The following is a 13,090-nucleotide window of genomic DNA, read 5'->3' on the forward strand; positions in this document are numbered from 1 at the left end:
CATAGAGAATCTATGGGGCATTGCCAAGAGAAAGATGAGAGACATGAGACCGAACAATGCAGAAGAGCTGAAAGCCGCTATTGAAGCATCCTGGTCTTCCATAACACCTCAGCAGTGCCACAGACTGATAGCTTCCATGCCACGCCGCATTGAGACGGTACTTGGTTTGGGCCCCTTTTGCAGCAATTACTGAGTACATATGCATGCTTATACTTTTCAAAGGTCCGATATTGTTCTATGTACAATCCTTGTTTTATTGATTGCATGTAATATTCAAATTTTCTGAGATTGTGGATTTGGGGTTTTCATGAGCTGTAAGCCATAATCATCACAATTATGACAAATCACGGCTTGAACTATCTTGCTTTGCATGTAATGAGTCTATCTCATATATTAGTTTCACCTTTTAAAGGTGCATTACTGAAATAAATTAACTTTTGCACGATATTCTAATTTTTCGAGTTTCACCTGTATAATAGTGTGCAGAAATTAGGCCAAAGACTGCCAGATGATAAATTTAGTAAGTCAAAGCAAGTAAACAGTGCAAGATTTGGCATCAAGCAACAATACTTCAAAGTTGCAGAACTAAAAAAAGTGAAATCTGGCCTATAACAAGAGGAAATAACTAAACTGTAGCAATGTTAGTCCAAGTTTTAACTAAGATAGCTATTTATAAGCAGATTCAGACCCAATTAACTTAAGGATAATGTTCTTGAGTGTACTCAAGTGTACCCAGATAGGGGTAAGGGGGTTACCCCTATATGGTGAAAGCAAAGCCTTAAGGTTATTGTTGGCCGGCTTGCGGAGGGGCCATTCTGTCAATGCCATGCAAGAATGTGTATCTTTAAGGGTAGGTGGTGTATAGCTGCAGGGCTGCTCAGGGACGATTAGTCTATGTGTGTACAGCAAGGGGTTCAAGCTGTATCACCTCTCATGGTAGGTGACAGTTCCACACACTTGGAGGTTATCTGTCCCAGCTTCCAGTCCAAGAGGTTCAGTCTCTCAGCACTGGATGGCACACTTGCAGTCTTTGGCAGTCTCAGCAGCAGGTCAGTGCTCTCTCTGAAGTAGGCATGCAGACTCAAGTAGCAGGACTCTCTCTCAGAAGCAGCTGTGGGACATCCTCCTGCAGGTCCTCTCAGCACAACTTCCCTCTGCAAAAGACCCCCTGTGTATCTCTTTCGTCCAGGAAAACAGCCCAATCTCTCCACCTCTGTAGTGCAAGGAAACCGGGGCAATGCAGTTTTGCAGCCATACAGTATATCTCCATTAACTTGCATTGTGCTCTTCCCCTAAGAAAATTACAAGTCCCAACATCCTTTGTTTTTCTATATGCAAGTTATCTCTATGTCTCTGATTAGTTCCAACCCTTCTACTTCCGGATTGGCTCAAGTCTGTGCCAGAAGGGGGGGGGGGTTAGGGAAGAGGGAAATTTCACAAATATCCTCCATGTTAGCTGCACTGAGAGAGGGTAGAGAATCCGGCTACAGTACCCAGCTTCACAAAAGCTGACGATACACCATTAGGACTTTCATTTGAATGGAGATTCTGAAACATCAGGGCATTATATCTTGTCATCGAGTCAACTAATTTCATTCAAAAGCTCTTAAAATTTCATCTAGAAATATTAGATGGTTTCACTTGTGCCTTTTATCATTTTCCCTGAATGAAAAATCACATTCACAGTTAGAATTTTGTTTGTCCAAGGAAAGTTTTCCATCCTGCTTCTTCCAATTTTCTCATCCCTAGTCGTAAACAGTCATCAATCTGACCCCACTAACCATTAGAAAATCAAACTGACGTTCCATAAACAAACATTTTCTAACGAAAGTCTACTGATGAGTGGCCAGCCTAAATGTATTCCAACTGGGTATGTAGCTTCTTCCTTGGAATGCAGCTTTATCTTTAGGTTCATCCAGGGGCATGGGCGGATATGAATAGTTCTAGAAATTCAGTACAGTGCTGAGTAATAGGTATGTAAATCCAGGAAATACCTAGTGCACTGTGTGCTGCCTTAAGCTATATGTATTTCACAACAATATTGATCAATGCTCACAGTGAAAAACATTTCCTGGGTCCAGCATAATCTAGATATTTTTTCTTTTTAAATTTTATATCTTTCATTGATTTTTTTTTTCTTTTAATTACAAGTTAACTTTATATTAAACATGACAAAACACAAATTTTCACACCCATTACCTATTCCCTTCCGCCCCCTCCCTTCAAATTTTCCTCCTCTTTTCTTAACACTTTCTTTTACTTCTAGTTCCTCTAATACGCTTACTATCCATTTTTCTCTCCCCTTCTCTCCATCTACTTCTCTTTTTACTCTCTTATGGGCTCCTACTTCCTTTCATAAATATCTCCCAACTCTTTAGACTCCGACTACTTCTAGGAAACTCTGACGATTTAAAATCATACCATCTACCCCATATTTTTTTACAATTTTTCTATTTTATCCTCACCTGTGTGGTATAATTCCTCCATCTTGTAAATATACTCAACTCTATTTATCCAATCTTATTTTTCGAGATTCTTGTGCTTGCCAACATTTAGGGATAAGTCCTTTGGCCGCAGTTATTAAATGAAATAGCATCATATTCTTATATTGTTTCACTGAAGTCTCTGATTTATGGAATAAACACACCCACGGGTCCTTCGGTATGCTGACCCCCCACTATCTTCTGTATATATTTAATTATTTTTTGCCAAAGCTCTGTATTCATATTTAGCATAAGCCAGATTTTTAACCCGATTTCTACCACATAGTTCACTTCCACACCTGAGTGCAGAAGACTAAGATATGTCAAATGCCCCTATTCATACATCTGACATTGATCATTACAGAAGGCCCCGATAATAAAGCACCAGGAATAGACAGTCTACCTTTAGAAACATATAAATATTATGTCTCCCTACTTCCTGTTTGATGAAGCTTCTTGCACTGGAACTATCATTGAAGCAGAACTTCACTCAAAAAGTGAAATATTGTTGGTTTGCTTTAGCCTGTAACTGAGATAGTTTTTTTTGGATGGGGAACAAGGACTGATTTTGCAGTCCTTGACTAGGTGAGGATGACACCACATGGCCGCCCCTCCCCCTTATGCAGCTTCGTGGAAACGTCACATGTCCCAGAAGGCTGCAGGATCATTCACAGTGGGCTATATGGGCTTGTGCATGCACAGTGGGGATCCAGCTGTGGCTCTGCAAGAAACCACAGCCGGAACCCATATCCAAGATGTAGGGCGCCAGAGACCCACAGCAGCAAGAAGAACTCCAGCCAATGGTATGTACCCGATTTTTAAAAGCGCAGCAGCTACAGTATTAAAAAGAAAAAACACAACAAAAGTCCCTCTTTAACTACACGAATCATACTGTCCAATATCTCTCTAAAATGTCAGATTCATTCAACCCCCCCACCAGAGTACTAGACAACTTCCTAGAAAAAGTTATACACCAAACTGATACATAATGACCAAATCAGGGTTTATCCCTACAACCCCTTTCACATGGAAACCCTCCATTCTGTCAGATCTGGGGATCCTAGATTAAGTTGGATCAGAATGGAAACAATTTTTGCATGTGTGACATCTCTGACACTCTATGGGTGGTTGGATGTAAACAGAAATGCGCCCACATATATTTTTCTACATCCAGTAAAGTTTGCAAAAGTAGACCAGGATTCAAACGTATCCATTTGATTTTGGACGTTCCTGTGATGTGGACAGATGGGACAAGGAACTTGATCTCAACTATATAGGCTTCTAATTACCCCTTTAAATTGGACATATGCACTTGCCCTCAATTAAAATGTTCATCTTAGATCCCTTTGTGGTGTGGATTGATGAGATATACAATTTAAGTCCAAGTGTTGGCATCATCAGCATCCCTTGTGACGGTTTCTTAGTGATTGAGGATTTGCTGGGTTCCGTCATGGACCATTAAGGCGGCAGTCCATACAAATTTTTTATGGTTAAGATTATTCATAGAGTATATTATATCACATGTATCTCTGAAGAAGGCAAGTGTTTGAAATCTTTTCACTACTTAGCAAGAAATATTTACAATTCATATGATATGGAAAAAACACTAGTCATACGCTGCATGGGCGTTCAATGTTGAAGTGGTCATGATACATGTTTTTATTGCGATTACTATTTAATAAATAAATTGTAATTTTTAAATTTATCTTATGTTATTACCCCAATCTTTGTTTATGTGCCCTAAAAAGCCTCATATATGTGTTATAGATTATTTTGGGATGTTGACACCAGGGGCAGACTGACAACACATGGGGTCCCCGGGCAAATGGGGAATCATGGGGCCCGTGTCCTTGCCCAAACTCAAAAAAGCCTATGAAAAAGGTACCAGAGGCATCTCATGGGGCCCTCTACTGACCCCGGGCTGTGCCCAAGTTTCCAAATGGTCAGTCCGCCCCTGGTTGGCACATTGGCATGGAACAATCCTCTAATCTATGACTTATGAGACTGTGTGGGTGGTGGGATGTAAACAGACATATATCCACCTATATCTTTCTACATACAGTCAGGTTTGCAAAAGTATTGCATTTAGTCCAACAATCCTGAATGTACCTTGATGTAAGCAGATGCAGATTCACTTACATTCAGCTTTCCGTAGGGATACATTGCAATCTGTTTTTGATCTGTCTAATTATAGACAGAAAGAATGACCATATGCAAGGGGTCTACTAGAGCAAAAAAAATTTCTAGGGACAAATCTGTAAACTAAGACTGACCACAGAAACTAAAGGAGTTGGTAACAATACAGGCACTGTGCCCCAAACAATTGTAATTTTTAATTAGTGCAATTCATATCACCTATTACTGTGCATGAATCATAATTAGTGGCTGGCACAGTCATTCCGGAGATATTGCTCCATACATGGTAAAATGTGCCAGAGGGGAAGAAAACAAGTACATTCCTAAGGAACTGCCCAGACAGCGCAGAGATTAACCTTTCAAGGAACTTACATTTACCCATTAGTAACCATAACTTTCCCCACCATGAAAAGCACTATATACACCTAGGGGATCCCTGAAGTCTCTTTAGAACCAAACACTGTCATGTAATATTAAGGGCCACTGCGCTGCTGACCCTGCATATCGACATTTACACCTTTATAAAAGTACCAATGAACTCCATCCAAGAAATTTTAAAATACTACAAGCAAGGTTTTTGCACACAGCCATCTACAAAGCAAAATCCTCAATGCCAGACTCCATCCACAAAAAAGCAAGATAAAAATAAAAATAGCCCATGTAACCACTTTCCCTCCACAGTATTTACTCCCCTTCCTGACTAGGCCATTTTTTTGCGATACTTCGGTGCTTTACTTTATTTGACATTTGTGCAGTCGTGCAACGCTGTACATAAATGAAATGTAGGTAATTTTTTTCCCACAAATAGAGCTTTCTTTTGGTGGTATTTGATCACCTCTGCGGTTTTTATTTTTTGCGCTATAAACAAAAAAAGACCGACAATTTTGAAAAAAAAACCAAAACAATATTTTTGACTTTTTGCTATAAAACATATCCAATAAAAATTTTTACAAAATCTAATTTCTTCATAAATGTAGGCCAAAATGTATTCTACTATGTCTTTGCTAAAAAAAAAAAAAAAATCCCAATACATGTAAATTAATAGGTTTACTTGAAAATCATAGTGTCCACAAATGGCGGTATACCGTATATACTGGAATTTTTATTTTTTTTATACTAGTAATGGTGGCGATCAGTGACTTGTGGGCATTTTGACACTGAGCGGGAACTAACTGTCACTGACATCCCCAGTGACACTAATACAGTGATCAGTGCTAACAAAAAGCACTGACACTGTACTAATGACACTGGACAGGAAGGGGTTAACATCTGGGGCAATCAAAGGGTTAACGGTGCGCTGTGTGTATTTTATTATGGAGACATGCTGCTTTGTATTTCTGAGAAATAAAGCAGCATGCCCTTGCTGCCAGGAGAGAGACCCGTGTTGTTTACACACAGGTGTCTCCCCTGTCAGCTTTATCTGATGATCGGCGAGTACTGCCCGGGAATTGCCGACTGGGACCCAGTGATTGACATTCCCTGCCACCAATAGCGGTGTGGGTAGGGCGGCGTACACGCCCGCTACCCAGAAATGCAAATCACGTATATAAACATGTGATTTTGTGCAGCCCTGCAGCAGTACTTCTACTATAGGGCAGCAGGCAAGTGGTTAAGGATAAAATAAAAAACAGATTTTGCTGTATTAGTCACTTTCAATGCAGGGATTTCCCTACAGTACTTTTTTTCCCTGCCACTAGACATCCTCTGTCTGATGGCCAGTATCATTAAACCCACTTCCTCTGAGCTAAAGTTGTTCAGCCTATGACTTGACAGTGAGGGAGAAGCAGCACTGTGATGAGCTCATCTCTGTCACTCTCCAAAAAAATATCAGAAATGCATTGCACAGTTGCAGCACAGACCCGTTCTCTTGAATGAATCACATTCAGTGGCACTACTTGTTGATGAACCCAACGGGGGAATTATTTTTGCTGTGGCTGGGAAGCAAAAGCATCATGGCCATGGCATATGTACAACACCCATCTGGTTGCATTTGTAGCTTAAGGGGGGTGGTTGAGGGCTGGTAAAAACATGGCTTAACCATGTGTTTTACCACCCTCCAAACTGCAAGTGTAAACAAGCCCTAAGTGAGGGAAAAGAAAATCCAAAATGTTTGAGTTGTCACAACAGGAGTGGGGAAGTATTCCAATGGGGACACATGTTGCAGTGACAACTCTCTGGGGGGTGAATTTCCCTCACGTTGGAGATATTTTCTCACTTCCTGTTGTACCTCCGGAACAGAACTGAAGGATAACCTCTCCATTGGGTACAGATGACAGAAAATAAACGCGATAGCTTTTTTAGTCGTTCCCTACTATCTGAAATTAAAAAAGAAAGATGATCTGGCTCTACATACACTTCAATACCTGCAATGCCACTTAGTAATGTGATAAATTGGACAAATATAAACAAAATATAAACAAATATGCCAAGGAGATTATAAAACAAAAATAGAAATTGCTATTAATAAATAACGAATTCAATAATTGCTAAAAATCTATCATACATGTTCCTTGCTAATCACTTTAGCCACAAATAACATGAAAACCTTTTAACTGAATTATTGGCGGTTTCAAACAGATCCCATCTAGTCAGGATCCAAATACTGATCTCACTTGATCCACTTTACCCATATGTATTGGCTCTCTCCTGCATTCACAGGACACAGAGGCAGCAGCAGGAGTCATTTGCTCCCGCTGTTGTCATTCAAATTCTGTGAGCAGAGAGCAGGGGGGCAGGATATAGCCACACTGTGTGTCTATGGACGCACACAGCACATCTCAGGAGCAAGGCCGCATGTCTGTCCCATAGCAAGTGGTCTAATAATGGGCAGACAAAAAAAAGAGGAGGAGCAGAGAGCACCATCAGGGGACCCCAGAAGAGGAGGTTCGGGGCCACTCTAACACTTTTTTTATTTTAGGTAACAAAAAAAATTATCTTTTTAAAGGACAATTCCAACTAAAATAGATATTTCAGATTTTGGATTATGCTGACATTTTTTATTTCTCTATTGGGGGAGATGTCTGCACTTACATTTCTGGATCTTCCCTATGTGAATGCTATGTGGGGGGTGTCTCCCTTTACTTTCAGGGGTGCCCATAGCAAAGGAAAATAAAGAGAAGAATAGCACAGGGCAGACATGACTAGGTGAAGAGGGAGAAAATGACAGGAAAGGGTTAAGTTAAAGGGGAAGGGTTAAAAAAAAAATAGGAAGGTTACCTGATTGGTGTTAGTAGTACGGGGTGGGATCTTTGATGATTTTGGGGACTGTTGGGGGGGGGGTCAGACGAGCCAGTGCTGGTTTAGCAGCTCAAGAGAGAACTTCCCACCCGCCCTTCCCTGGGGTGTTTGTTTTGTTGGGATTGCTTTAGTTTTAGGGCAGTTGTTGGTCTTGGGAGGTGGCAAATTATTTTGAAGGAAAAGTGTATAGTTGGGCACCATCTGTGGTATGGCGTACCCGGGTGAAATCCAGTTAACAGAGGTTTAACTGGAAGGTGGAGGGCTACACTGCGGAAGGTGTGTCCTTGTCTCTGAGTGAGTGCGTTGCGGCTGGAGGCCTAGTAGGAACATTACGGCTAAGGTTCCGCAGGGGGAGATCAATATTGTTTTGGGTGCCTGCCTAGACCAACAACTCATTTTGTAGGTTTCTGTTTTAAGGAATGTCTTTTCTGTATTTAAAGTTGAATTGTTAATAAAAGGCCTTGAAGACCATTTTACTCCAACAATGTGTGGTCTCCTCTATTGGTGGAGGGAGTGTTTGAAAAAAAGGGGGGTTTACGGAAGTTGGATTAGTATGTTTTTGGGGTGTTAGCATTTGCCAACTCATCTCTTCTACACTAATCATGGATTTTCATTACATTTTATCCTATGGAGAACACTCGGGAGGTGTTGGAACATGCATAGGTGGGTGCAAACAGTGAAAAATTCCAGGTGGACAGGAATGGAGGCAGATTATTCCAGACACATCCTGCCGTTGGAGCCTAAAAGACATAAGAAGCCTGGGGCTGACTCAGGCTGCCTTTATCTGTAACTAAAATATCAAGGCTTTGTAATATTTTATTAAATGAGACTGTATCCATACCCAGTTATAATATTTTATCTAAAATATTATTTTCAGCTCAAGTGCTGCTCTTTAGGCTAGGTTCACAATAGAAAGCAGTGCTGGAAAATGCACTGCAGTTACGATCTGCAGCGGGTGTCAATGTTAAGTTAATGACACCCCAAACACAGTGAGTTTTCCTGCACTGGATCGTATGGTACAAAAGTACCATGCAATCTGGTTGCAGTGCATTTCCAAAAGTAGTGCATGTAAAATGCAGTGCGATTTTAGCACTGAATCACATGTGAATTGCGCAGTGTGTTTCTGTGCGATTAATAGTGTGAACAGGGGCTAGCTGTTAGGGGAGATGAGGTGAATTAAAATTGTGAAAACCTAATTGGGCATGCAGGGCAATGGGGTCCCATTGCAAAGCTTTGATGGGGGTCCCCTAGCTAACTTTCACTGTATCAGTTGGCAGGGTCAATGGTGACAACACGTCATTGATCTTACTGTAATAGATGCCAAACTCAAAGACAGACAGCAGAAGAGATGTCAGCGTAGTCCTTAAAGCAGAACTACAAGTTTAAGCAAACTTAGAAATAGTTTGTTTGGGCCAAGCTGGCATCCTTAGCTGAGACAGATGACATTACAATCTCCAAGTCAGTCAATCAGAAGAAGCTTTGTATTTTCATTTACAGAATAAAAAGCTCCCTGTGAATGTCTGTGGAGCGCTTGGCACAACTTGATTTTGTACTGGGAGTAGGATGGGAAGCCCCGTCCCATTGCTGAAACACAGAGCTGTATACTGTATGTGGCTGAGGTTACATTCAATTTATACAGCACACACAACCACTGCATCTGTTAGTGAAGGAAGTAGTCTGGACCTGCTTGGCCCAAACTAACTATTTAAAGCGGAGTTCCACTCAAAAGTGGAAGTTCCAATTATTTTCCTCTGCCCCCATCCACTGCCAAATTTGTCACCCTTTGGGGGTGAGTGGGGATCGGATACTTGTTTTTGACAGGTACCCGCTCCCACTTGCGGCTTAGTTTGCCATGGCGAAGTGAGCCGGAAGTTCAGCACCCTCCTGCAAACTTTCACAAGTCCCAGAAGACTGCCAGACCAATTAGGAGGCGCAGCGCGACTTGTGCATGCACAGTGGGCACCAAGCTGTCACAGCCAGGTGCCCACAGTTGAGATGCCGGCGCCGTAGAGGACAGAAGCAGAGAAGGGTTGGTGTGGGTGAGAACATCCCTGCACTCTGGGACAGGTAAGTGTGTTTTTAATTAAAGTCAGCAGCTACAGTTTTTGTAGCTGCCGACTTTTAATAAACACAAAAACGGCTGGAACTCCACTTTAAATGTATCTAAAACAGGTCAATCAGCTTTAAGCTGGCCAAACACACATTTTTCTTGTTCAGCCCGCAGGCTAAACAGAAGAAAAATGAAGAGATTATTCTATCCATTCTATGGATGGATGAGTCTCCCACTGCGATCATTGAATTTTCACATTCAGCCCACATCTGATTGGTTGCAGCTGCTGTTTGGCAGACAATTTTCCACTCACTCATTCAGTTGATGGATGTTGAGCAATAGAGGCCAAGAGAGCAACCTACTAAGAAAATTTCAGCTGGTTCATCAGGAACTGGACACAATTTGTAGTGCATGGCCAGCTTTACCCTGCTAGGGACCAACATTTGGATTAAAGTTATATTTCCAATAAGAATTATGAATAAAAATTATATTTTATGACAAAATGAATAATGTTCTCGCACACAATTACTCTATACCCGTAATACGAACAAATTTAAACTAACTTCTTGAAGGGCCCATTTACACCAACTGCTACGTTACAATGTAGCAACTGGTGGCTGGTATGCATTGGGGTCTGGCTGCAAAACTGCAGTGCCAATGCACCATGATTGGCACATTACACTGTTCACTTTATTTTAACAAACTTTATTAAAATGTCACACACTGACATTTCATTAAGTTCTGTTGGGAGCTGCAGAGTGCAAAGCGGTTGATTTTCTCGAACTGCGATGCACAGAAAAAACATGGCTGTACTTTTTTTCAGCACATATTGCATTTTTTTCACTTACACCAATACAGTGATGTGAACTGGGCACATTGAAAATTAAGAATTTTGTATTTGTCTTGTGGTGGAACTGCACTGGTATAGCTCCCCAATTCAGTCCTACCACACCTCGCATGAATGTTTTTGTAGAGCTGCAAACCTCAGCTGTCCTATACGGCTTTAGCTGCAAGAGGTTCTGGGGTTCTTGACTAGTTTAATCACGAAAGGTTAAATTTCAGTCAGAGAGCAATATATTTACACCAGGGTTTCTTAACTAGGGTTTTCCAGAGGTTCATTGAGCAATTTCTGCATCTTAGATAAGTTCCCATTAACACCATTGATCCTAATGGCCACAAGTTAAGAAGCATTATTCCCACTGACCACCACACTTATGGATCATGAGTTATAGATATAGTAAGTTTTAGCAAGGCTTCCCTGAGACTGAAAGTTATTTCAAGGGTTCCTCTGTGTTGAAACAATTGATCTACACTAACACAGGTAAGCAAATGCTTCTTACGGCTCAGAAGCAAATCTGTGACCTGCAGTCTGGTTTCAGCCCTTCTGTACTGGAAGAAGCTGCTCTTAATGGGCCCCCCCTCCTACCCCAGGCCCCATAGCAGCTACATGGGCTGCTATGGCTACTGCTACACCACTGAATGTCATACATTTTTAAACATTTTCAAGCACAAGGACTATTTCCAGGGACAGACTCAGAGCTCCAGGTTTGGGTGTGTCAGAGGCATGAGATCCTGCTATAAGCACAAGCAGAGAAGTGGAGCCTGCATACCTTGCTATCACACACAATCCTAATGCCTGGAGGCTGCCCATTGATTGCTGTAACCTGATCTACTGCTAGAGAGACAAAGTCTATATGTACTTTCATTATTACACCATACATAAACTGTAAAATTAAACAGGACATGCAAATCAAACACAGAAATACATTTATCAATTCACTCCAAACTACAATACAATGTCTCCACAAAGTCATTGACATCTGATCTTCTATTCACACATGACAGCTTTGTAAAAGGATTGCGCGTAGGGCTACATGGGCGATCAAACCCCTTTGCTATGGAGAGACCTAACTACTTACTTACAAATGAGGTTTCCCCAACAAGCAGTCTATTTTCTCACTTGCACATAGAACAAATTGCCATTGTAACAATAGTTATAGGAGGTCTTCCCATAGGGCAGTGCCCCAGACTCACCTAGCACCTGGCAGTGTAGCAGTGCCAGTAGGAGCAATGCAGTCCCCAGCATGGTCTATGTTGTGATCCTATGTGCACTCCTTCCAGGGAGGAAATGACTTATGTACATCAAGCTGGAGCTGTCTGGCTTTATAGAGACTCACATGAGCAAACAGGTTACACAAGTCTACAGATGAGGAGGAGGAAGTTTCAGCACGCTTGTCCCTGAGCCATTCCTCATTGTGTGTATGCTCTTGTGGTGTTCTTTTTTATTTCTGCTCTGTTTTGATCGGCATTCATGTATGCTCTGTAATGTAATAGATTGCTTGGCTATATTGTCAATTGATTGCAAGCCACATTGAACTGGATACACACTATGGGGTCTGTTTATAAAAAAAAAATCAAGTCACATATAATACTTGTAATATGTGAAATATCAGTTTCTATTTGTAGTCTTTCACAGGGTAGATGTAATGTTCCCTAACATTCGATCCTAAGTAAATAAAGCCTTAAGAATATTCGACCCAAAGGGTTAAAGAACATTCGACCCACCAGAGAAAATAGCCTGACACGATGGGCTAAAAATATGCTGATTCATTACACTGTTGGTGGTGAGCACAAGAATCTCCATGCCCTTTGTACAGAATGCAGAGTTCTCCCTCATAATATTTTTTTTCTGGTGAAATTTTCTTAACCTATAGTGTTAAGGCTGGTACACAGAGGCCGAATCTCATCCAGTATTGGCCGATTCAACAGAAACTGTCCGACATTCAACCAGTCGGTACAGCCTGTCGAACAGTACCCTGTCTAATAACGAACTTCTGTTGAACAAGCATGCTGGAAAACAACTAGCATTAGACAACAGGTGAAACTCGAAAAATTAGAATATCGGGCAAAATTTAATTTATTTGAGTAATGCAACTTAAAAGGTGAAACTAATATATGAGACAGACTCATTACATGCAAAGCAAGATAGTTCAAGCTTAGAGCTCATGGAAACCCCAAATCCACAAACTCAGAAAATTAGAATATTACATGCAATCAATAAAACAAGGATTGTACATAGAACAATATCGGACCTCTGAAAAGTATAAGCATGCATATGTACTCAGTACTTGGTTTGGGCCCCTTTTGCAGCAATTACTGCCTCAATGCGGCATGGCATGGAAGC

The 13,090-nt window shown here is 41.2% G+C and overlaps 1 protein-coding gene across 1 annotated transcript in view; it reads right to left on the minus strand.

Annotated features, from left to right (window-relative positions):
• The window catches only part of LOC149450060 (zinc metalloproteinase-disintegrin-like VLAIP-B), a 111,158-nt gene extending 99,084 nt beyond the window's left edge, over positions 1 to 12,074 (minus strand). The window contains exon 1 of the mRNA XM_089692494.1: positions 11,941 to 12,074. Within this exon, the coding sequence (XP_089548620.1) occupies positions 11,941 to 11,992 (52 nt within the window). The 5' untranslated portion in view covers positions 11,993 to 12,074. The remainder of the gene's footprint in view (positions 1 to 11,940) is intronic.
• Between the last annotated feature and the right edge of the window lie 1,016 nt (positions 12,075 to 13,090).

The sequence above is a fragment of the Staurois parvus genome, unplaced genomic scaffold, assembly GCF_062004578.1.
Source record: "Staurois parvus isolate SC_StPar_1 unplaced genomic scaffold, SC_StPar_1.0 ptg000586l, whole genome shotgun sequence".
NCBI lineage: Eukaryota > Metazoa > Chordata > Amphibia > Anura > Ranidae > Staurois > Staurois parvus.